Source organism: Ovis canadensis, chromosome 12 (assembly GCF_042477335.2).
Source record: "Ovis canadensis isolate MfBH-ARS-UI-01 breed Bighorn chromosome 12, ARS-UI_OviCan_v2, whole genome shotgun sequence".
Classification (NCBI taxonomy): Eukaryota; Metazoa; Chordata; class Mammalia; order Artiodactyla; family Bovidae; genus Ovis; species Ovis canadensis.
This window is the reverse complement of record NC_091256.1, coordinates 72402551-72429259: the sequence shown is the minus strand read 5'-3', so window position 1 is coordinate 72429259 and position 26709 is coordinate 72402551. Positions and strand designations below refer to the sequence as shown.

Below are 26709 nucleotides of genomic sequence, written 5' to 3'. Positions count from 1 at the left end.
TCTCCTGCCTAAAAACTATAAATATTGGAAGAGATGTGGGCTTTAGAACAGGTTGTAGTTTGATCTTTCAGACAATAATATTACAACATCCAAGTTCACTCCTTCCACATACATGTTTTCAGTTCAGTTCAGTTGCTCAGTGGAGTCCGACTCTCTGTGACCCCATGAACCACAGCACGCCAGGCCTCCCTGTCCATCACCAACTCCCGGAGTTCACCCAAACCCATGTCCATTGAGTCAGTGATGCCATCCAGCCATCTCATCCTCGGTCATCCCCTTCTCCTCCTGCCCCCAATCCCTCCCAGCATCAGGGTCTTTTCCAATGAGTGAGCTCTTCGCATGAGGTGGCCAAAGTATTGGAGTTTCAGCTTCAGCATCAGTCCTTCCGATGAACACCCAGGACTTATCTCCTTTAGGATGGACTGGTTGGATCTCCTTGCAGTCCAAGGGACTCTCAGGAATCTTCTCTAACACCACAGTTCAGAAGCATCAATTCTTCTGTGCTCAGCTTTCTTTATACATGTTTTGGAAGAATCTTATTTTCAAGTTTATCTTAACTTTCTGCTTCTTGAGAACACAGAGAAACAGAGCCTACTAAAACTTGATTTCGGAAAGTGTTTCCATATGTTTACTGTTTTCTTTCTTTAGCTCTCAACCTCCTTTCCGCTCTCCCTTCTAGCCACCTAAAAATATTTTCTTTATTTTTTATGGTTAAATTTTAACTTTTATTCCAGCTTAGTTTCTTATTTGGGAACTTTCATTTTGTTACCTTAGATGTGATTTTGCTGATCACTTCAGGTCTGGTATTTATGTTTCATATTTTTTGTCATTTTTCCACACTGAATGCCTGTGTTTTTTTATAGTGGAAATAGCTAACGTAATCAGCTAGGGGAATGGCTTTTAGGTGGCTCCAGAAGGCAGTAGTGGAATAACCTTAGCTTGCTAGAGGGTATTCGTTCTGCTGATGTGACGACCTAAGCATCCTCTTGCCTTTGTGATGCTCTCCTAAAATTGTCACTTAGGGACTTGGAGAAATGATGGATCATCAAATACTTAGTGTTCCTTAGCAAAGTATTATTTTTTAACTGCTGTAAATGTACACTGCTTTAATTCACGTGTCTTTTTTCTACCTCTCTCCCCTTCTCCCACCTACAGTCACCAGAGAAGAAAGGAAAAGAAGCAAATACGGTTTTTGGTGGGCCAGTTGTTAGTTCTCTGTATCACGAAGAAATCATCAGGTAAGTTCTCTTCTTGTCTTTAATAATAGGAGTATGTACATATATGTGTGTGTGTGTATATGTGTGTGTGTGTTCATTTAATCCTTAAAACTCTCATTTGAAGAACTTTTTCTTAACATGAAACTGATTTGGTGGTATCTCTAGAAGGATAATAAATAGCAGGAAATAAATTTTTATGTGTATAATTTTAAAAATCTGTGTCTGAATCAGTGTCAAATAATAACCTTTCTCCCACATAAGTAATTCACAGGGCAAGGTTTTGTGTCTCAAATCTAAAGCTATGGATTTTGGTTGTTGTTCATATTAGTTTTCCTCAAAATAGCATTATTTCTGTTGAATACTTTAATTTTTGTAGTTTATTTACTCTAGTTTTAAGTTAAAAATCATTTTGGAGTATAAAATGGCACACTATGGAGAACAGTAGGAAGGATCCTCAGAAAATTAAATAAAGAAGTACCATATGATCCAGCAATTATTGCTGACTCTGTAGCCACAAGGATTGAAAACTGAATTTTAGAGATATATTTGCATACCCATGTTCATAACAGCACTGTTCACAATAGCAGAAGATAGAAGGCACCTAATTGTCCATTGATGATGAATGGATACAGAAAATGTGGTATTACATATAATGGAATATTATCCAGCCTTAAAAAGGAAGGAAAATCTGACACATGCTAGAACATGGATGAACCTTGAGGTCACTGTGCTAAGTGAAGTAAGCCAGTCACAAAAGAATAAATACTGTGTGATTCCACTATATGAGGTATCAAGAGTGGTCAGATCCATAGAATCATGGTTGTCAGGAGCTGGAGGGTGTCAAAAATGTGGAGTTGTTTAATGAGTGTAGAGTTTTAGTTTTGCAAGATAAAAAACTTTTGGACACTGGTTGCACAACCATGTGAATACACTTAACACTACTAAGCTGTACACTTAGAGATGGTAAAGATGATAAATTTAAACATTTTTAAAGGTTGTTTTGTATTATTTAACAAAGGTTTCGAATTTTATGTGTTATGTGTGAAATTTCTTGGACAATCATTTTCTTTGCTACTGCTAAGTCACTATAGTCATGTCCGACTCTGTGCGACCCCATAGACAGCAGCCCATCAGGCTCCCTCGTCCCTGGGATTCTCCAGGCAAGAACACTGGAGTGGGTTGCCATTTCCCTCTCCAATGCATAAAAGTGAAAAGTGAAAGTGAAATCACTCAGTCATGTCCAACTCTTAACGACCCCATGGACTGCAGCCTACCAGGCTCCTCCATCCATGCGAGTTTCCAGGCAAGAGTACTGGAGTGGGGTGCCGTTGCCTTCTCATTTTCTTTAAACACTGTAAATCAGGAAAAGGATTTGGTCCTGCTTTAAAGCAGGTGACGTATTCTTCTAAGATTGTTGCTTTACAAGCAAAAACACGAAATTGGAACTTCTGATGCTCTTACCCTTTCTGCATTATCTGAACTTTACTTTTCTTACTTATTAACATGAAATAAATGAGCTGTAATTTTCACATGGAAATTGAGTTTGCCTAAATTGAAGGGAAATATCTATCTTCAGAGAATGAAGAGGAAATTGTACCAAAATTTTTTTAAATATAAATTTATTTATTTTAATTGGAGGTTAATTACTGTACAGTATTGTATTGGTTTTGCCATACATCAACATGAATCCACCACAGGTATACATGTGTTCCCCATCCTGAAGCCCCCTCCCTCCTCCCTCCCCGTACCATCCCTCTGGGTCATCCCAGTGCACCAGCCCCAAGCATCCAGTATCATGCATCGAACCTGGACTGGCGATTCATTTCATATATGATATACATGTTTCAATGCCATTCTCCCAAATCATCCCACCCTCTCCCTCTCCCACAGAGTCCAAAAGACTGTTCATCTGTGTCTCTTTTGCTGTCTCGCATGCAGGGTTATCGTTACCATCTTTCTAAATGCTTCACTCTTTCAAAAGAGTTGTTGACATTATTCACCACATAAGGAAGTAACAATAAGAATTCCCAGGTAGCATTCTAGAAGGAAAGCTATTGATACCCCTATGAATCAAAAACTTTAATGACCAGATTCAAAACTAGGGGTCCTGTCTTGAATATATTTGCATAGCAAGCACATTGTTTTTACTTAGACTAAATGTTTGTTTGGGATGAGATAGTGGAAGCCTGATGGAGATTTGAGGGGGATAAAGATGACCTTTTAAGAATGCTACTGACCTGGAGTACGTTTGCCACCATGATTCCTTTGAGGTACCATGAGGACACTGAGAAGCCCCTCCAATTTTGAAGAAGCACAGTTGAAGAAAACATTTTCCGAGTTTAACTCCTTCTTTCCCTTAACCCTTATGGATTCAGAACATGTTTTGGGGGTTCTTAATTTGTATATTCTGTACTTAGAGCTTCTTAAAAAATGGCATATTAGAACCTTAATCCTACTAATCAAAGTTTATTAAATGTTCAAATTAAGTCAGTTAATCCTGAAGAGTCATTTTTCTAGGAGGGATGGTTAGTCATTCTTTCTCTGTGTGAGCATAGTCTTTTGTTCACACCTTTGTTGTAGCATTTATGACATTACGCCACATTGGATTATACTTTAAAAAAATTTATCCTTTCTGCTGGACTTTCAGTCTTCAGAGAGCATGCATACTCTTTTATCCATCTGGGTATTCTCAGTAACTGGGGAAGTTCCAAGAACTTAGTAGGTACAGGGTAGAATTGTCCAGAGCCTGGGAAGCATCCACAGCTACTTTCCCCATGGAGCTGAGAGTTTGGTGACTGTACTAGCACCCATCATAAAGCGCAGAGCTGCTGGTTTGGTTTCCTGTGACATGCCCATCCTCACCTCTTCTTCTAAAGAAATGTACAGGCCACTTTCCTAGTTAGATAATAAAATGGATATCGTTTCTAAACTTTGTTTGGTTTTTTTTTAAGTCACTAACTTTCTAATAATGTCAATCACTTATCTATAAATAGTGATTTTTATTTTGTATACTGATTTCCTTAAGGGCTCCCAGACTCTAGTATTTTTCAAAATGACACATTGAATACAGTTTCTTTCATAATATCTAGTGACATGACTGATCACAGTAGCTCTGCAGAACAGAAAGCAAATCAAATGTACTCCAATTGATGTGAGAGTAGATATATGGGTAATTAGAATATTCCTAAGATAGAGTTAAACTGAACTGGAAAAGTTAACCTACCTGCCTATCCTCTACCTAATTCTTGCAGAAGTCACTCTTAGATTTAAGTCAGTATTTAGAATTTTGATTATGAGAAGCAATGATAAAATAATGTAGCTTTATTTTCAAAAAGTAGAAATTTTAATTCAGCTTAGCACACATCTATTATATGAGTCTAAATGAGACAAAACATTGTGGGTATTTGTGCTGCTTAGCTTCTTCATTTTTGAATAGTTTGTTTTTGGTATTTTTTGGTATCTACATGTGAGTATGTTTAATAAACCTTATTGATTAATTGAGTGAAATATGAGCCTCTGTTATTGGCAAAACTTTTAGTCTGGCCTTATTTCATTGTTATCTAAGTATTAGTCTTTTTATGATAGGATTTAAATCTTTGTATTCTAGAACATATTGTTAAGATACAAAAAAATAAGGAATATGAGTGTGAGAGAGCCATTGAAAGCCTTCCTTTTAATTACAAACAGTAATTTTGTTACTACTACAGCAGATCAGAAATCACAGAAACTAGTCATATTCTGATTTTAGAGAATTTATCCTGTAATGTAACAGAATTCCAGTATAACAAAGTAGATTATGATAAAAACTACTGTATACTAAAACGTTGGGTTACTCCATTAAAGGACTAGAGTAGTCCCTATTGCTTCTTCAGTATAAGAATGCAGTTGCTTTCTTTGATTTCTTTCATCAGTGTTTTATAGTTTTCTATACGTAGGTCTTTTGTTTCTTTAGGTAGACTTATTCCTAAGTGTTTTATTCTTTTCGTCACAATGGTGAATGGAATTGCTTCCTTGATTTTCCTCCTGTTTTCTCATTGTTAGTGTATAGGAGTGCAAGGGATTTTGGTGTATTAATTTTATATCCTCTAACTTTACTATATTCATTGATTAGCTCTAGTAATTTTCTGGCAGTGTCTTCAGGATTTTCTATGTAGAGGATCATGTCATCTGCAAACAGTGAGGGTTCTACTTCTTTTCCAATCTGGATTCCTTTTCTTTCTTTTTCTTCTCTGATTGCTGTGGCTAAAACTTCCAAAACTATGTTGAATAGTAGTGGTGAGAGTGGGCATCCTTGTCTTGTTCCTGACTTTAGGGGATATGCTTTCCATTTTTTGCCATTGAGGATAATGTTTGCTGTGGGTTTATCATATATGGCTTTTATTATGTTGAGGTATGTTCCTTCTATGCCTGCTTTCTGGAGGGTTTTCATCATAAATGGATGTTAAATTTTGTTAAAGGCTTTTTCTGTATCCATTGAGACAATCATATGGTTTTTTATCTTTCAGTTTGTTAATATGATGTATCACATTGATTGATTTGCAAATGTTGAAGAATCCTTGCATCCCTGGGATAAAGCCCTCTTGGTCATGATGTATGATCTTTTTAATATGTTGTTGGATTCTGTTTGCTAGAATTTTGTTGAGGATTTTTGCATCTATGTTCACCAGTGATAATGACCTGTAGTTTTCTTTTTTTTATGGATCTTTGTCTTACATTGTTGGTGGGAATGCAAACTAGTACAGCCACTATGGAGAGCAGTGTGGAGATTCCTTAAAAAACTGGAAACAGAACTGCCATGTGACCCAGCAATCCCACTGCTGGGCATACACATCAAGGAAACCAGAACTGAAAGAGACACGTGTACCCCAGTGTTCATCGCAGCACTGTTTATAATAGCCAGGACATGGAAGCAACCTAGATGTCCATCAGCAGATGAATGGAAAAGCTGTGGTACATATACACAATGGAATATTACTCAGCTATTAAAAAGAACACATTTGAATCAGTTCTAATGAGGTGGATGAAACTGGAGCCTGTTATACAGAGTGAAGTAAGTCAGAAAGAGAAACACCAATAAAGTATATTAACACATATATATGGATTTTGAAAGATGGTAACAATGACCTTATATGCGAGACAGCAAAAGAGATATAGATATAAAGAACAGACTTTTGGACTTTGTGCGAGAGGGAGGGGGTGGGATGATTTGAGAGAATAGCATTGAAACATGTGTATTACCATACTGAAACAGATCACCAGTCCAAGTTCGATGCATGAAACAGGGCACTCTAAGCCAGTGCGCTGGAACAGCCCTAAGGGACGGGATGGGGAGGGAGGCAGGAGGGGGTTCAGGATGGGGACACATGTACACCCATGGCTGATTCGTGTCAATGTATGGCAAAAACCACCACAATATTGAAAGGTAACTAGTCTCTAATTAAAATAAATAAATTTTTAAAAATGCAGTTGCAACAATAAAAACAGGCTACTTGTTGAAGTTTATAGAGTCAAATTTTGCTTGTACTTTGGTGAAATTTATTATCTGGTGTTTTATTTTTCCAAGAGAAAATTGTTCTTTAATTGAGATTAATTGGTTTCTTGGCAGAATTATGTTCAACTGAGGTAAAAGTGACAGGAGGAGTCCTTTTATAGTTTTAGAAACATCAATTGATAAACTTGGATGAAAGGAAAAGCTTTCTTCTATAGAACCATTGTTTTTTTTTCTTTTGAACCATTGGTTTTTTTAAAGGAACATTAAAATATATTTTGAATGTGTTTTTGAGTACTTTAATATATAAACTTCCAATTTTTTCCCACATTTTTGAAGATTAGGAAAACCATTATCTAATGAGCCCATTTACTAAGCTTGGTCTCCAATGTTGTGGCAGTTTCCTGACGAAAATGCATTGTAGGTGATAAGTTAAAGGCCCATTTTAGTTTTATTGTAAATGTTTCTGAGCCAAGGGCCACTGGGGCCAGTTCTGAGCTTGCTCCCTGCCTGTTTTGGTTCTGACCTTTATTTCCACTCTGTCACAGAAAATTACAATATAATGTCATAGGTACAGATCTCTGGGTTAATATTCCACAGGCCTGAAACCAGTTTCTCATTCTGAAGCTAGTTCATTGTTCTGTAGTATAATGGAGGGGATATCAGGTGAGGCTAATTAAGTACAAAAAGTTATGGAACCAAATTGCTGGAATTCAAATGCTGGTTCCATCTCTTTTTAGCTCTGTGACCTTGGACAAGTTATTTATCTCTAAAGTGGGGGTGATTATACTACCTTTCTCATATGGCATTTTTGTGGATTATATGAATATTTATACAAGGCATCCTAGAATAGCATGTGGCACAAAATAGGTTACTTTGTAACTATTATTTTTATTAGTATTGTTATGAACATAGAGTCTCCCCAGGAGAGATCCAGGGCACAGGACTGATGGCAGAAGCCAAAAACACATGTCAGGACCTAACTATGGAGTTAGGTACAGGTTGTTTGCTTTTGCAGAAGAAAATGACAAGCCAGGAAGTGAGAGGTCTGTGTTTGCAACTATAGAAACAAGAGAGTAACAGGTCTTGTGACTCACGGTTGCTCTAGTCTTGAGATCAGTTGTGTTTCATTTAAACTACAGACTGGCAAAAAAAGCTCTGGTTAATAAGGATAAGGCTTTGCAAAGAGTCAGGTGCTTCTGCAATGCATATACTGACTCACTAACAAGTAATCACTTTCAGTGACTTATATAACTGAGAGGGTTTTACCTAGAAGTTAGCACATAAAGTGAGAACTTAGGGCATGGTTTAAAAATACAACAAATGAAACATGTACAATATCCAACCCACCCTGCAATAAGATTTGATCTTCCTTGTTATATTCTGTAGTTTGATGCTACGTAATCTGTCAGAATTTTATTAATCCCACTTACACAGGCAGCCATCTGGACCTTCTCTAAGTAAGACCAGACCAGTATACAACTAAAATGATTGATGGGCTCTGGAATTGATTAGTTGTTCTGTGAGACAAATGAACTGTTTTGGCAGAAAATACCAGAGGTCACTGCAGTGGTCAGACAAAAAAGCCTGTAGAATTCTAAAGAGATGCTTTCATCATTGACTTATAAAGTTAAAATTTTTAACCTATAATAGATTCTGAAAATATTTTAGAAATATTTTTTTCATTAGTTGCTCTCTAGCCCTGATTCTAAAGTGGTAGACTGTAAGTATATATATATTTAAAAAAAAAAAACTAGAATAAAGGTGCTAATTTTATGCTTTAATTTTATATTTCTGGTGAAAATATGAACTGGAATAAAACTAATGTAAAAGCCAGTCACTTATACATAGATTGTACTCTAAAATTTTCCTGAAAGAGATGTGATTGGAGAAAAAGCTACAGCATATACGGTTTTATTATAAGTGATTTATACAACCAAATAGTATGAAATTCCATGTAGTTATTTATTCAAAGCTTCACATTGTTATTAGCTTTTAACAAAATCTATTTAAGACTCTGAAGCATCCAGAGTATGCATTACACATATTTTGTACTTAAAAAGTTGAGTATTTGAATTTTTATGCTTTCAGTAGGCTATGTAACTCTGGGATAATACTGTCCCACTGATATGGCTGTTAGCACCAAAAAGATTCTCCTGGTAGTTAGTAATGAAACTCTTCCCTATTTCACTGTGTTGCCTAGGATCAACATTGTGTTAACACTTTGGTGATAGGTGATAAATTGGATGACATATGTCTTGTTACATTCTGCTTATTCTTTGAGGACTACACAAGTGTGTCTAGGCAAGTGGGCAACTCTCCCTTGAGAATGTGATTGCTCAGAATGAACTTGAGTTATGGATTTATTCAGCCTGTAAAACCTCAGCTGGCATAAATAATTGAGAAAGCAAAGGTTTGTCTGTGGTGCATACCTCAGGGACTCATGGCTCCCTTCCTCCTCTCTACCTCCCTTTCTTATGAAAATGATCCCAGTTGCACTCCTAGATAATAACACACCAAGCAATTAAAAGCCATGGGTGGCTGGAGAGAGGAGAAAAGGTTTAGTTAATGAGCTTTTCCTCTTCCAGTGCCCATGAGAGCCTCAGGAATGACAAGGCGATTAAAGCGAAGAGATAATTATAGATTATGTGAAAATGGGTCCCTTGGGACGAGCAGGTCTTGACATAAACAGTAACTGTTGTAAGAGTCTCCTGGCTCTCATATTCACCCCTTCCTTAGTGCTTTATTTAGCTCCTGTGTGCTCAGTGCCATGATGCCAACCAAGCATATAGGCAAGTCCACCTGTTTGCAGATCAACAGCCCTTTCTGAACAGGAGGTCATTAATCAACTAAAACCATCATCTTGTCCTCTCCGCCTCTCTTCTTTCTTTTTCCTTCCCCATCATCCTTTCCCCCACTTTGTTCTTTTTCTGTCTCTTCCTTCTTCTAATCTTTTCCTTCTCTTTTTCTTATATCCTTATCCATATGTAGTACCTTTGAAATGCTAGGCACTTAGTCTTGCTTAAGTCTTACCAAGTTTAGTGTGTGTGTGTGTTTGTGCGCGCTCACAAGTATAAAGACACATTAGTTATGGATGTACTATATCTGTTATAATAAAAGCTAGTCGTATGTATTGTAGATAATGTAAATAAATGTTCTCTTCTGCTAAATGCTTTACAGATATATTAAAGAAAGATATCTTAAAAGTGTTAGCAAAGATGTCAGTTTTGTGTGATGGACAAAGTCATCTTATCATTGAATTGTTATCAGCTATTCTCTCAATGCTGAAAGCAAGCAATTTTGGTTCATTTCATTGCTTTGCAATTTATGAAGTCTTTGCTAATTGCATTGTATATATTAATAAATGCTGGTGTTTATTGAAGTTTTAATTCTGTATAAAAAAGACATTATTACATGATTTACATGGTTCTACTTTTCAATTTTTACCTAATACAAAATTTTATATCTTCATTAGATAAATATTTTTAACAGTGTATCATGTAAAGTATGCCATTCCTAGGCGTGGACATCGGTCTACCCTCTTTCTCATCTTCTAACACATCAGAAATTCTGTTTCTTCATATTCAGAATAATGCAAATTCACTGCCTCTCATTATTGCCGCTATCACACCTTTTGCATTATCACTATTCTACATCTCTTGGCCAGGACACTACAGAATGATTTGCAAACTGGATTCCTCACTTCCCTTGCTGTCTCCTCCAGATTTATAAATCAAATCTCCAATCACTTTCCTGCTTAAAACCCTTTAATGATTTCCCATAACACTTAGGATAGAATTTTAAAATCCTTAACCTGTCTTGCAGGGCCCCTCACCATCTCATCTAATGCCAATTTTCCCCTTCCCAGTTGTTCACTTTGCTCCAACCAGTTGGCCTATTTTATTTCCTTGAAGGTTCAATTAATATTTGTTGGGTGAATTGATTGAGAGTATTATATAAGAGTATGAAAAATGATCCCACTTTACAACATATGCTAAAATCTTAAGCTAGTAATAATGTCAGCTAGCATACATTGATCACTTATTATATGTTAGTAACCATACTGCATGTGTTTTGTATATATATTATTCCACTTAATCTTCAGAATGATCCTATGAGATGTAGGTATTGTAAATATCCCTGTTTTACAGATGAGGAAACTGAGGCTCAAAGAGGTTAGGTTACTTGCCCAAGGTCACAAGGTTAGTAATTCTGCTCTTAAGTGCTACACCGTATTGCTTCTGAGATGTTTGAGGAATCATTGTAATCTCCAATTACTGAAATTGAATTTGATAGTTGTTATTATATTAATATAGTGAGTATCTTCAGTTTACATTTTTTTAATTAAATTTCTTTTCCATTTAGTGTTTTTAAAAATGTGCTTCACTGGTATAATTAGAGACTGTACTCTTTCATTTATCAATATACTGATGATGATGTTTCCCTTAGATTAATTGTTTTTATTGATTTTAGACTTACCTTAATGGTTGAGAATGTAACTCATCTCTGTAGCCAAGAGATTCTATAGATTTTTCTGATGTGGGCACTGGTTTTAGAGGGATTGATCAGAACTGAACTACATTTTTCTTATGGACACTTAAAGTATCAGAAATTTTCAATCAACTTTTTTAGAGTTAAGCAGGTTTTAACAGGTGAAAATGCATTTTTAGTAACTAGTTGGTTTTTTTTTTAATATAATTTATGCCTAAATAACCTTTCCAGTATAACAAGTTATCTATAAGAAGTACCTGGGGCATTGATCTCTTCTTTGTTATTGTTTGCTTGGAAAAATATGAGAAAAATATGTTAAAAATGTAAGTGGTTTCATTTGAAGGAACTCTCATCAACATATGTAAGATAGTAAATAGAACTTTTTATTTGAGGCTTTTAACAATTTTCTGGTCCTAGGACTAAATAGGTCCCCTGGTGGCTCAGATGGTAAAGCATCTGTCTATCAATGTAGGAGACCTGGGTTCGATCCCTGGGTCAGGAACCCACTCCAGTACTCTTGCCTGGAAAATCCCATGGACGGAGGAGCCTGGTGCAGGCTACTGTCCATGGGGCCGCAAAGAGTCGGACACGACTGAGCAATTTCACTTCAGAACTAAATATACTGCATATGTAACCCAGTCAGAAAATACTTATTACTTGGTAAAAGTTATTACTTGGTGCAGTGCAGGAGACCCACGTTTGATCCCTGTATTGGGAAGATTCCCTGGAGAAGGAAATGGCAACCCACTCCAGTATTCTTGCCTGGAAAACCCCATGGACAGAGGAGCCTGACAGGCCACAGTCCATGGGGTCGCAAAGAGTCGGATATGACTGAGCGACTTCACTTTCTCTCTGTTCCTTTTATTCTGTTCTTCAAGATCCTTTAGTCACTTAGCTGGTTTGTCAGTATATTCTTCAAGCCTAGGCTGTAATGTCAGCTCTTCTGTGATGCCGCCTTTGCTCATCGTTGGTTGAGTGGCTCATTCTTTGCTTTGGGCCTCTACTTTATAGAATATTGACGTAGTTCCTATAAGGATTTTGGAAGACTGTTGAACTGAAGAGCCTCTGGATGAAAGTGAAAGAGGAAAGTGAAAAAGTTGGCTTAAAGTTCAACATTCAGAAAACTAAGATCATAGCATCCAGCCCCATCACTTCATGGCAAGTAGATGGGGAAACAGTGGAAACAGTGACAGACTTTATTTTGGGGGGCTGAGGCAATGGCAACCCACTCCAGTACTCTTGTCTGGAAAATCCCATGGACAAAGGAGCCTGGTAGGCTGTAGTCCATGGGGTCATGGAGAATCAACACGACTGAGCAACTTCACTTTCACTTTTTACTTTCTTGCATTGGAGAAGGAAATGGCAACCCACTCCAGTGTTCTTGCCGGGAGAATCCCAGGGACGGGGGAGCCTGGTGGGCTGCCGTCCATGGGGTCGCGCAGAGTTGGACACGACTGAAGCAACTTAGCAGCATCAGCAGCAGTTCCCTTTTATATTTTTATGACACCTTCTGAAATGTTTTTTAATCATTTTCTTTAGCTGTGCTAGGTCTTCATCACTGCATGTGGACTTTCTCTAGTTGCAGCGAGTGGGTCTACTGCCTATTTGCCGTGTGCAGGCTTCTCATTGTGGTAGCTTCTCTTATTGAGGAGCCTGGGCTCTAGGGTGTGTGGGCTCCAGTGATTGCGGCTTGAGGGTTCAGTAGTTGTGGCACACAAACTTATTGCCCTGTGGCATGTGGGATCTTAGTTCCCGGACCAAGGATTGAACCCGTGTCCCCCGCATTGGCTGGCGGATTCTTAACCGCTATACCACCAGGCAAGTCCCAACATCTAAAATTTTTATTTAAAAGTTTAAATAATTGCAAAGGGCATAATTTCTGACATTTTGTAAATAATGGAATTTTAAAATAAACATTCATTTAGATGTATCCAACAGAATCTAAATACTATAACAGCAATCCATTTGTTCATGTATTTTAATTGGAATATAACTGCTTTACAATGTTGTGTTGGTTTCTGCTGTACAACAGCATGAATCAGCTATAAGTATACATATACCCCCTTTCTCTTGAGCCTCCTTCCCACCTGCCTCCCCCCTCAGGCTGTCACAGAGCACCAGGCTGAGCCCCCTGTGCTATACGGCAGCTTCCCACTCGCTGTTTGTACGTGACCGTGTGTATATGTCAGTGCCGACTCTCTCCTTGCCTCCCTGTTGCCACGTATCCATTCTCTGTGTCTGCATCTCTATTCCTGCACTGCGAACAGGTTTGTCAATACCATTTTTCTAGAAAAAATGGTGCTGATAATCCATTTTTTAAAAAACATATGAGCATGCTACCATTGAGGAAAATTGGGAAAACAGTACCAGCTCTCTATATTATTTCCTACAGCTACACGTGAATCTTCAGTTGTCTTGAAATAGAAAGTTTACTTAAAAAAATTCTGATCTTGATTTTAAAGTATATGTGTAAGGTCGTCTTTGTGTTTTCATTCATTCAATAAATTTTAATTATCTATTGGAATACTGTTTTAATATCTGATTGCCAGTTGCTTGATAAATACAATGAGTTGAAATATTTACTGAATGTATCTATTTAATAGTTAGATATCTGAGTTTATCCCATAAATGCATTTTTTAATTCTATAAGGTCAGTGAAAAGTAAGTAGACTTTAGATGGCTCGCCATGAAACCTAACTATCTGAAATAGTCTTTTGATAGGAAAATGCAGTCTTTGTAGAAAGTGGTGCAGATAGCATTTTTAGGTGTGAGCAAGAATCTCATCTTCCTGTAACTGATGAAAGACAACCATACTTAAACATCATCCCTCTCTTCCTTGAGTACGTGCCCTTACACTTCAAAAGAATGTCAAAGAAAGTGTGTGTGTGTTTTCATTCAGATAAATGCATTTCTTGTCAATTTTAGGAAATTTGGAGTAATCTCAAGAGAGTCTTGCTATCTTGTGCTATGGATAATGTGGGACATTCTTGGGGGTATTCATGAAATAACTCATACTCATCTGTGGAGGATGGATATGATAATTTTATCACATTCAGCAGAGAAAAGGAGAAAGGTAACTGGTAAGCATCAAAAGAGAAGATAAAGTGAGAAGATGTAGAAGGGCACTAACATATTTTAAGGCTCTGCTATATTTGGTTTGCACATGTCATTTCATGTAAGTACAGAGAAAAATTTCCTGTGGAAGACTGCATTAACTGGGAAATACAGAGGGAAAAAGAATTAGATTTGTATATTGTATATAATCTTGTTGTGGGCAAGATACACAAAAATGTTGCTTCTGATGTTTCTCCATTTTGACCGCTAGGTGGTGACATTGTATAAAGACAGCTTGGTTGCTGGCATGCTAGTCAAAACATGCATGACTTGGTGTTAGATAACTCTATTTAAAAACTAAGCCCAAGAGGAGGGGAGGGAAAGATGGCGGAGGAATAGGACGGGAAGATCACGTTCTCCCTCACAAATTCCTCAAAAGAACATTTCAACGCCGAGCAAACTCCACAAAACAACTTCTGTAGGCTGGCAGAGGACATCAGGCAACCAGAAAAGCAGACCATTGTCTTCAAAAACAGCATCCCCCCTCCCCACAGCGCGACTGAACTAGTGAGCCTAAAAACCAGCAAACAGAAGAAGTTAAACAGAGGGAACCACCTTGGAAGTGAGCCCACACGGCCCATAACATCAGAGAAGAGCCAGATATATTTTTAATTTTTTAATATTTTTAAAATCATTCTTTTTTTTTTTTGCTTTTTGCTTTTTTTTTTCCATTTTTTTCCGAGCTTTTTTTTAATTGTTAAGTCTTCTATTTCTCCTCTAATTTTTATTTCTATAACCTAGTATTACTATTTTAAAAAAAAAGACTTTTTTTTTTTTTTTAAGGCAAACACCATATATACTCTTTGGATGGTTGTTGGTTTTTTTTTTTTTTCTGTTTGTTTTTTAATAATTCTTTTTTTTTTTCTCTCTCTTTCTTCCTTTTTCCTTCTGCTTTTCTTTAATATTGTATCTTTGAAAATCCAAACTCTACTCCAGATTTTTAATCTTTGCTCTTAGGTTTTTGCTGTCAATTTTGTACATTTAAAAACCCAAACTTCACTACCCAAGTTTACCTGAGAGCGAGATTACTGGCTTGACCACTCTCTCCTCCTCTGGCCTCTCCTTTTTCTCCACCAGGTGGCCTCTGTCTCTTTTCTCCCCCATCTCTTCTCTATCCAACTCTGTGAATCTCTGTGTGTTCCAGACGGTAGAGAACACCTAAGGAACTGGTTACTGGCAGGATTTGTCTCTCTCCTACTCATTCCTCTCTCTTATCCTCCTGGTCACCTCTGTCTACTTCCTCCCTCTCCTCTTCCCCGTATAACTCTGTAAATACCTCTGAGCGGTCCAGACTATAGAGCGCACATAAGGAAGTGACTACTGGCTAGCTTGCTCTCTCCTCTCTTGATCTCACCGCATCTCATTCCAGTTACCTCTAACTACCCCCTCCATCTTCTCTTCTCCTTGTAACTCAGTGAACCTCTCTGAGTGTCCCTCAATGTGGAGAAACTTTTCATCTTTAACCTAGATGTTTTATCATCAGTGCTGTATAGATGGAGAAGTCTAGAGGCTACTGTAAAAATAAAACTGAAAACCAGAAGCAGGAAGCTTAAACCCAAAGCCTGAAAACATTAGAGAACTCTTGAATTCAGGGAACATTAAGCAATAGGAGCTCATCAAATGCCTTCATACCTACACCGAAACCAAGCTCCACCCAAGGGCCAACAAGTTCCAAAACAAGACATACCACCCAAATTCTCCAGCAACACAGGAACACTCCCCTGAGCCTCAATATACAGGCAGCTCAAAATTATCCCAAAACCTTTGATGTCTCATAACCCATTACGGGTCACTCCACTGCACTCCAGAGAGAAGAAACCCAGCTCCACCCACCAAAACTCCAACACAAACCTCCCTAACCAGGAAACCTTGACAAGCCACTGATAGAACCCCACCCAAAGTGAGGAAGCTCCATAATAAAGAGAACTCCACAAATTATCAGAATATAAAAAGGCCACCCCAAACGCAGCAATATAACCAAGATGAAGAGACAGAGGAATACTCAGCAGGTAAAGGAACAGGAGAGTTGCTCACCAAACCAAACAAAAGAGGAAGAAGTAGGGAATCTACCGGAGAAGGAATTCCGAATATTGATAGTGAAAATGATCCAAAATCTTGAAATCAAAATGGAAACACAGATAAATAGCCTAGAGACAAGGATGGAGAAGATGCAAGAAAGGTTTAACAAGGACCTAGAAGAAATAAAAAAGAGTCAAAATATAATGAATAACACAATAAATGAGATCAGAAACACTCTGGAGGCAACAAATAGTAGAATAACGGAGGCAGAAGATAGGATTAGTGAAATAGAAGATAGAATGGTAGAAATAAATGAATCAGAGAGGAAACAAGAAAAACGAATTAAAAGAAACGAGGACAATCTCAGAGACCTCCAGGACAATATGAAACGCTCCAACATTCGAATTATAGGAGTCCCAGAAGAAGAAGACAGAAAGAAAGATCATGAGAAAATCCTTGAGGAGATAATAGTTGAAAACTTCCCTAAAATGGGAAAGGAAATAATCACCCAAGTCCAAGAAACACAGAGAGTCCCAAATAGGATAAACCCAAGGCGAAACACCCCAAGACACATATTAATCAAATTAACAAAGATCAAACACAAAGAACAAATATTAAAAGCAGCAAGGGAAAAACAACAAATAACACACAAGGGGATTCCCATAAGGATAACAGCTGATCTGTCAATAGAAACTCTTCAGGCCAGGAGGGAATGGCAAGACATACTTAAAGTGATGAAAGACAATAACCTACAGCCCAGATTACTGTACCCAGCAAGGATCTCATTCAAATACGAAGGAGAAATCAAAAGCTTTACAGACAAGCAAAAGCTGAGAGAATTCAGCACCACCAAACCAGCTCTCCAACAAATTCTAAAGGATATCCTCTAGACAGGAAACACGAAAAGGGTGTATAAACCCGAACCCAAAACAATAAAGTAAATGGCAACGGGATCATACTTATCAATAATTACCTTAAACGTAAATGGGTTGAACGCCCCAACCAAAAGACAAAGACTGGCAGAATGGATACAAAAACAAGACCCGTCTATACGCTGCTTACAAGAGACCCACCTCAAAACAAGGGACACATACAGACTGAAAGTGAAGGGATGGAAAAAGATATACCACGCGAATAGAGACCAAAAGAAAGCAGGAGTGGCAATACTCATATCCGATAAAATAGACTTTAAAACAAAGGCTGTGAAAAGAGACAAAGAAGGCCACTACATAATGATCAAAGGAACAATCCAAGAAGAAGATATAACAATTATAAATATATATGCACCCAATATAGGAGCACCGCAATATGTAAGACAAATGCTAACAAGTATGAAAGGGGAAATCAACAATAACACAATAATAGTGGGAGACTTTAATACCCCACTCACACCTATGGACAGATCAACTAAACAGAAAATTAACAAAGAAACGCAAACTTTAAATGATACATTAGATCAGTTAGACCTAATTGATATCTATAGGACATTTCACCCCAAAACAACGAATTTCACCTTTTTTTCAAGTGCTCATGGAACCTTCTCCAGGATAGATCACATCCTGGGCCATAAATCTAAACTTGATAAATTCAAAAAAATCGAAATCATTCCAAGCATCTTTTCTGACCACAATGCATTAAGATTAGATCTCAATTACAGGAGAAAAACTATTAAAAATTCCAACATATGGAGGTTGAACAACACACTTCTGAATAACCAACAAATCACAGAAGAAATCAAAAAAGAAATCAAAATATGCATAGAAACTAATGAAAATGAAAACACAACAACCCAAAACCTGTGGGACACTATAAAAGCAGTGCTAAGAGGAAAGTTCATAGCAATACAGGCATACCTCAAGAAACAAGAAAAAAGTCAAATAAATAACCTAACTCTACAACTAAAGCAACTAGAAAAGGAAGAGTTGGAGAACCCCAGAGTTAGTAGAAGGAAAGAAATCTTAAAAATTAGGGCAGAAATAAATGCAAAAGAAACAAAAGAGACCATAGCAAAAATCAACAAAGCCAAAAGCTGGTTCTTTGAAAGGATAAATAAAATTGACAAACCATTAGCCAGACTCATCAAGAAGCAAAGAGAGAAAAATCAAATCAATAAAATTAGAAATGAAAATGGAGAGATCACAACAGACAACACAGAAATACAAAGGATCATAAGAGACTACTATCAGCAGTTGTATGCCAATAAAATGGACAACGTGGAAGAAATGGACAAATTCTTAGAAAAGTACAATTTTCCAAAACTGAACCAGGAAGAAATAGAACATCTTAACAGACCCATCACAAGCACGGAAATTGATACTGTAATCAGAAATCTTCCAGCAAACAAAAGCCCAGGTTCAGACGGCTTCACAGCTGAATTCTACCAAAAATTTCGAGAAGAGCTAACACCTATCCTCCTCAAACTCTTCCAGAAAATTGCAGAGGAAGGTAAACTTCCAAACTCATTCTATGAGGCCACCATCACCCTAATACCAAAACCTGACAAAGATGTCACAAAAAAAGAAAACTACAGGCCAATATCTCTGATGAACATAGATGCAAAAATCCTCAACAAAATTCTAGCAATCAGAATCCAACAACACATTAAAAAGATCATACACCATGACCAAGTGGGCTTTATCCCAGGGATGCAAGGATTCTTCAATATCCGCAAATCAATCAATGTAATTCACCACATTAACAAATTGAAAAATAAAAACCATATGATTATCTCAATAGATGCAGAGAAGGCCTTTGACAAAATTCAACATCCATTTATGATAAAAACTCTCCAGAAAGCAGGAATAGAAGGAACATACCTCAACATCATAAAAGCTATCTATGACAAACCCACAGCAAACATTATCCTCAATGGTGAAAAATTGAAAGCATTTCCCCTAAAGTCAGGAACAAGACAAGGGTGTCCACTTTCACCGCTACTATTCAACATAGTTCTGGAAGTTTTGGCCACAGCAATCAGAGCAGAAAAAGAAATAAAAGGAATCCAAATTGGAAAAGAAGAAGTAAAACTCTCACTGTTTGCAGATGACATGATCCTCTACATGGAAAACCCTAAAGACTCCACCAGAAAATTACTAGAGCTCATCAATGAATATAGTAAAGTTGCAGGATATAAAATCAACACACAGAAATCCCTTGCATTCCTATACACTAATAATGAGAAAGTAGAAAAAGAAATTAAGGAAACAATTCCATTCACCATTGCAACGAAAAGAATAAAATACTTAGGAATATATCTTCCTAAAGAAACTAAAGACCTATATATGGAAAACTATAAAACACTGATGAAAGAAATCAAAGAGGACACTAATAGATGGAGAAATATACCATGTTCATGGATTGGAAGAATCAATATAGTGAAAATGAGTATACTACCCAAAGCAATTTACAAATTCAATGCAATCCCTATCAAGTTACCAGCCACATTTTTCACAGAACTAGAACAAATAATTTCAAGATTTGTATGGAAATACAAAAAACCTCGAATAGCCAAAGCAATCTTGAGAAAGAAGAATGGAACTGGAGGAATCAACTTGCCTGACTTCAGGCTCTACTACAAAGCCACAGTCATCAAGACAGTATGGTACTGGCACAAAGACAGACATATAGATCAATGGAACAAAATAGAAAGCCCAGAGATAAATCCACATACATATGGACACCTTATCTTTGACAAAGGAGGCAAGAATATACAATGGAGTAAAGACAATCTCTTTAACAAGTGGTGCTGGGAAAACTGGTCAACCACTTGTAAAAGAATGAAACTAGATCACTTTCTAACACCGCACACAAAAATAAACTCAAAATGGATTAAAGATCTAAATGTAAGATCAGAAACTATAAAACTCCTAGAGGAGAACATAGGCAAAACACTCTCAGACATAAATCACAGCAGGATCCTCTATGATCCACCTCCCAGAATGCTGGAAATAAAAGCAAAAATAAACAAATGGGATCTAATTAAAATTAAAAGCTTCTGCACAACAAAGGAAACTATAAGCAAGGTGAAAAGACAGCCCTCTGAATGGGAGAAAATAATAGCAAATGAAGCAACTGACAAACAACTAATCTCAAAAATATACAAGCAACTTATGCAGCTCAACTCCAGAAAAATAAACGACCCAATCAAAAAATGGGCCAAAGAACTAAATAGACATTTCTCCAAAGAAGACATACGGATGGCTAACAAACACATGAAAAGATGCTCAACATCACTCATTATTAGAGAAATGCAAATCAAAACCACAATGAGGTACCACTTCACACCAGTCAGAATGGCTGCGATCCAAAAATCTGCAAGCAATAAATGCTGGAGAGGGTGTGGAGAAAAGGGAACCCTCCTACACTGTTGGTGGGAATGCAAACTAGTACAGCCACTATGGAGAACAGTGTGGAGATTCCTTAAAAAATTGCAAATAGAACTACCTTATGACCCAGCAATCCCACTGCTGGGCATACACACCGAGGAAACCAGAATTGAAAGAGACACATGTACCCCAATGTTCATCGCAGCACTGTTTATAATAGCCAGGACATGGAAACAACCTAGATGTCCATCAGCAGATGAATGGATAAGAAAGCTGTGGTACATATACACAATGGAGTATTACTCAGCCGTTAAAAAGAATTCATTTGAATCAGTTCTGTTGAGATGGATGAAACTGGAGCCGATTATACAGAGTGAAGTAAGCCAGAAAGAAAAACACCAATACAGTATACTAACACATATATATGGAATTTAGGAAGATGGCAATGACGACCCTGTATGCAAGACAGGGAAAGAGACACAGATGTGTATAACGGACTTTTGGACTCAGAGGGAGAGGGAGAGGGTGGGATGATTTGGGAGAATGACATTCTAACATGTATACTATCATGTGAATTGAATCGCCAGTCTATGTCTGACGCAGGATGCAGCATGCTTGGGGCTGGTGCATGGGGATGACCCAGAAAGATGTTATGGGGAGGGAGGTGGGAGGGGGGTTCATGTTTGAGAATGCATGTAAGAATTAAAGATTTTAAAATTTAAATAAATAAATAAATAAATAAATAAAAGGAAAAAAAAAAAAAAAACTAAGCCCAAGAGTATCACTTAATTTTTTTAATTATTAGTCACTCAGCTTTGTAACACATTCATGGTGATTTTATTGACTTTCCCATTTTATATTTAATTTACATTGTGTACTCTACCCTGAAGTATTTTATAAATACTTCTATGTACCTAGCATACTTAGTAATGATAAACTACAGTTGAAAAGCAAGTATACAGATGAAAAAAATGCCCTGACCTACAAAAAATTCACATACCAAAACAAAATAATTGATATAAAGTATACATATTAAGAGACAGTGAGAATATATTAAGCAATAGAAACATGTTAAATAAGTTTGTATTTTATTTACTTTCTTACTGCTTATGGCATAGGTGTACATGCCTATTTAGGATTAAGGAAGAAGGGCCACCCAGAAGGTTTTCTCGTTCTGAATAACCCTCCAGTATTACTGGGTAAGGGTAACCTATATCCCAAGGATCCTCCATACTTTCCTCTCTGTGCCCTACCACCAACTCCCCATTATTTTCTATTCAAAACAGTTGGTGAGAAGTGTATTTTTTATTATGACTTAAAATGGCACAGTACTTTATCTCACAGTTGAAGTTGCTGTTTATTGAATTAGAGGGGTCTCTGTTACTGTATTGAAGGAAACTAGGCCACTTGTATACCCAGGTCAGAATGCTGAATGCACTTTTTTCATAGAAAGTGTTTTTTGTGATAGTTAAATATAGCTACAATAGTATTATATGAAGCCTTAATTTAAAAAATCAGACTTATCCTTTTAGGAGTTTTGGTCTCAAGACTTCTCTATTCCTACCCTCCCTCCCACCCCTGCCCAGAGTAAATGATCTGGAAAAGCATTTTCTCTTCTGCAAATGAACATTTTCAAGAGATCATACTTTTTTTTTTTAAGCATGATTTTTTCCTGGAGACTTAGCTCATTTTCTCTAGCTTAAGGTGGACTGTTTCTCCACTGTATTCTGATCGGCCTTTTTAAAGATCCAGCTTCACATTATGTTAATAGTGTATAGATTTGGGGATCTTCTCTGGTGGTCCAGCAGCTAAGACTCCATACCGCCAATTCAGGGGGCCCAGATTCTGTCCCTGGTGGGGAAACTAGATCCCACATACTGCAGCGAAGAGTTTGCTTGCTGCAACTGGAAGATCCTGCATGCCACAACTAAAGATCAGAGATCACATATACTGCAGCTAAGACCCAGCGCAGCCAGATAAATAAATGAAAATAAATACAGTTTTAAACTGTATAGATTTTAATCATTTCAGCTATACTGCACATGTACTGAGCACAGAGTTCCTTGCTTACTGTTGTTATGTTATAAATAGAATCTTGCCCAGTGCCTTGCATGTAGTAGGTTCTCAATTAAATACATCAACTGTATAAGGAAATCTTAGATAGTAAATGCCACAGGGTTGTGGTATGAGTTAATTACCACTGGCTGGGAAATAACTTTTTATAGGATAAAAGTTATTGGCTTTTAAGATAGGCGACCTCCTATGGTCAGGCGCTTTAATTTCTGGTAAATGGAAGCTATGGCCTTACATTTATCAGAAATACTAGTTATAATTTTTGGAACTCAAATTGCATTCTTTTATGCCTGTTTGGAAAATTAAGCCCACATGTTGGACAGTTTGACTATTAATATTCCAAATTACCGATCCTTTGAGGACCTCATTGAAACTACCGACCCGCCTGTTCCCCCTGCTCCCTGCCAACACATTCATAAAAATGCATTATTCATTTGCACACATAATTCTGTATACTGTTTTAGAGGCCTCATAGACCTCATGTCAAGAACTTCTGCTTTCGATTCTGCAATAGATTACAGCTTACTAGTCGAAGATGTGGCTCTTGATATAATAGAAAAGTAGGAAAATGGACTGTCTACCAAATCAGTTGATCTGAGTGAGTTTTAGCTCTTATTCTGCCTTTGATAAGTGTGATGCTATTTGACAGGTCATATAATGTCTCCATACCTGTTTCTTTATCTGTGAAGTGAAGCTGTCGGATAAGAGTAAGTGAATTAGTACACTGCCAAACTTAGAGTAGTACCGGGTGTATATATGCTTCCCAGTCTTTATTTGTATTATCTCATGAAGGATTTCTGAATTTTGTGATGCTGTAATTATCTTTCCCTTAAGAAAATTACTTTGGTGTGCATGTATGTGTATTCGTGTGTGTGTTGTGTGTGTATTTGTGAATAATTTTTTAAAACTCGGATAGCAACCAACTTACTCTGTTTTTCTCTGATGGGAGTAGTAAGTTTGTCCCGATCCCTTGCTGCCTCTATACTGGCAATGGAAAATGACCTTCCCAGTGCAGTGCTACAGTTGAACATTCTGAGTCAGAGGATATATGTTCCTGTCAGTGTGTAAAAGCAACTGGGGAGAAAAAGAGCATTGAGAAAATCTACTCAAGATGTTTTATTAGTGTACTAGTGTAACTTGTTAAAGCAGATGAAGCTTTTCTCTGTAATTATAGTTGCTAAGAACCTTAGTCTTTTCAGAGATTGGATGTAGTGTCTTACTGAAAATCCACTATTGTTCATGGAAAATTCTTTATAAAAACGGATTCCACTAATGTTTACAGCAAACAGATTGTATTAAAAATATGTAACTTTTCTGTGTTACCTACTAAGACAAAAACTTTTTTTTTTTAACTCCAATTAGGGAAGAAGACAAAGACATATTTGATTACTGCAGGGAAAACAACATTGGCCATATAACCAAAGTCATCAAAACAAAAAACATGGATGTGAATATGAAAGATGAAGAGGTATGAAACAAGTATATTGTCCTTTGCCCAGTAACTATATTTCTAGAAAACTGTCAAAATCTTGGTCAGTCTAGTTATTTCAATGCAGGTCCACTATTTAAAGGGATTCTATACTAAATTATTTTGTAAAATACATTATTTATTGATTTGTTTTGTGAATAAAACTGTTCACATATTGAGCTTAAACTGTCCCTGAATTATAGTTGTTGAAAAAAGAAGCAAAATTTGCTAATCACTTTGAATCATTTTTCTTTTTTTGAATCATTTTTCTCATTCTGTGATAATGCAGTAAAGATGATTGAAATGACCATCTTCAATCAAAGGTGGCAATAGATAATGTATAGAGTAGATAATTGACTTCTGTATTAAATGAGAGCTCTCTGTACAGGTTAGCCTTTAATATTATCTCACTTTTGCTGCTGCTGCTGCTAAGTCACTTCAGTCGTGTCCGACTCTGTGTGACCCCATAGACAGCAGCCCACCGAGCTCTCCTGTCCCTGGGATTCTCCCGGCAAGAACACTGGAGTGGGTTGCCATTTCCTTCTCCAATGCATAAAAGTGAAAAGTGAAAGGGAAGTCGCTCAGTCGTGTCTGACTCTTCGCGACCCCATGGACCACAGCCCACTGGGCTCCTCTGTCCATGGGATTTTCTAGGCAAGAGTACTGGAGTGGGCTGCCTTCGCCTTCTCCATCTCTCTTTTAGGCAACATCTTTCCTGTAATATGTTTTCACAGACATCTGGAACTGAAAATGTAAGACTGTAATTCTACCGTAGAGGAAGACCAGTGATCTGGTCCCATCTCTCGCTCCTCACTCTCTTAACAAAAGTTATGATCACAGCTTTTAGTTTCAGTTTTCTTCTTGAATCTCTATTGTATCAATGTTTTTATTATTGTTACAAATTATAGTATAATTATGTAATATAGTCAATTATAATATGGTTATAATGTAACTATATTATTCAGTTCAGTTCAGTCACTCAGTCGTGTCTGACTCTTTGTGACCCCATGAATCACAGCACGCCAGGCCTCCCTGTCCATCACCAACTCCCAGAGTTCACTCAGACTCGTGTCCATTGAGTCAGTGATGCCATCCAGCCATCTCATCCTCTGTTGTCCCCTTCTCCTCCTGCCCCCAATTCCTCCCAGCATCAGAGTGATTTCCAGTGAGTCAACTCTTCGCATGAGGTGGCCAAAGTACTGGAGTTTCAGCTTTAGCATCATTCCTTCCAAAGAACACCCAGGGCTGATCTCCTTCAGAATGGACTGGTTGGATCTCCTTGCAGTCCAAGGGACTCTCAAGAGTCTTCTCTAACACCACAGTTCAAAAGCATCAATTCTTTGGTGCTCAGCCTTCTTCACAGTCCAACTCTCTCATCCATACTATATTATTATGACGATATAAATATTGTTTGCTGAGCTATGGACTGTACTATATGTATTAGTCAACTTTTGCTATAGCAAAAAAAGAAAACCTTCAGTAGCTAACAACATTTATTTATTGTTCATGTTTCAAAAGGCTTGGAGCCAGTTGCAACTCTGCTGGGTTCTACCAGCCTTGTTTGTGCTCAGTCCATCTTGATTTCCCCTGTTCTCATTTGAGGTCTCATCCCAGCGGATAGACCCTAGGTGGGGCAGACAGAACCAGATCCCACAAATACATTCAAAGCTTCCCTTGACTGTAGTGTGTGTCACGTCTCCCTGTTTTCCTTTGTCTAAAACAAGTCACAAGGCCAAGACCCAGGTCAGTGTAATAGGAAGTCTGCTCTGATTATAGGGAAGCAAGGCAAAGGTAAAAAGTGAGTGAGTAAATTATGTAATCATGAATAATGCAGTCTACATTCTATGGTACAGCATTTTGTTTTTCTTAAATAGTGGCCTCTATTTGCTTTTATACTTTTCTTGGTCTTCTAAGTTCCTATTAACTCTTCCCTCAATTTGCCCAATAGAGGTCTTCTCATGCAGTCAATCCCATGCTTTTCCTTTTTTTTCCTTTAGGAGTATCCCTCTGGAACCTTCCTTCCTTCCTTCATCCTTCTTCGTCTCTAGTCTGGACTGGTTGCTGTCTCGGCCTCTCGCACAGATGTCCTTCTAGCATCACGTTTTCCCACTGTCCTCGGAATCCTCTTCCCCTTTCTTCTGGATTTTTCTGTTTCCTGGACCGTAGGTCTTCACCTTCAATCGTTTACTTCTGTTTTGCTGGAGTGTCTCCTCCTGTAGCTTCCTCTTTTATTCATTTCCTGGTTTTGAGGGTGCATTGCCTTCAGTAGTTTCCTGGGAAAGGTAAATGTTTTGAGAACTTCCTTGTTGAAAATGTTTCTGTCAGAGCTCTTGACACATCCCACATGCTCAATAAAGATTTGATGAATTGTGAATTAATGAATGATAGAATGAGTGGATAAGCAGAAGCAGTATGTATAACGGTGACGAGCTGGACTACCTGGGGTCAAGGACTAGTACTGTCACTTCCTGGCTGTATGACCTTTCAAGTTTATTCTGTCCCAGTTTCCTAGTG

At 37.5% G+C, this 26709-nt stretch overlaps 1 protein-coding gene across 3 annotated transcripts in view; it reads left to right on the top strand.

The window, feature by feature from the left end:
• ACBD6 (acyl-CoA binding domain containing 6) overlaps window positions 1-26709 on the top strand; it is a 210067-nt gene that overhangs the window by 65591 nt on the left and 117767 nt on the right. For all 3 annotated transcript variants that reach the window (XR_011247789.1, XR_011247790.1, XM_069546199.1), the window contains exons 4-5: window positions 1156-1238; window positions 24090-24195. Coding sequence is in view for 1 of the 3 variants with exons in the window: in XM_069546199.1 (XP_069402300.1) it covers window positions 1156-1238; window positions 24090-24195 (189 nt within the window). In the remaining 2 variants the exon portion in view is untranslated. The remainder of the gene's footprint in view (window positions 1-1155; window positions 1239-24089; window positions 24196-26709) is intronic.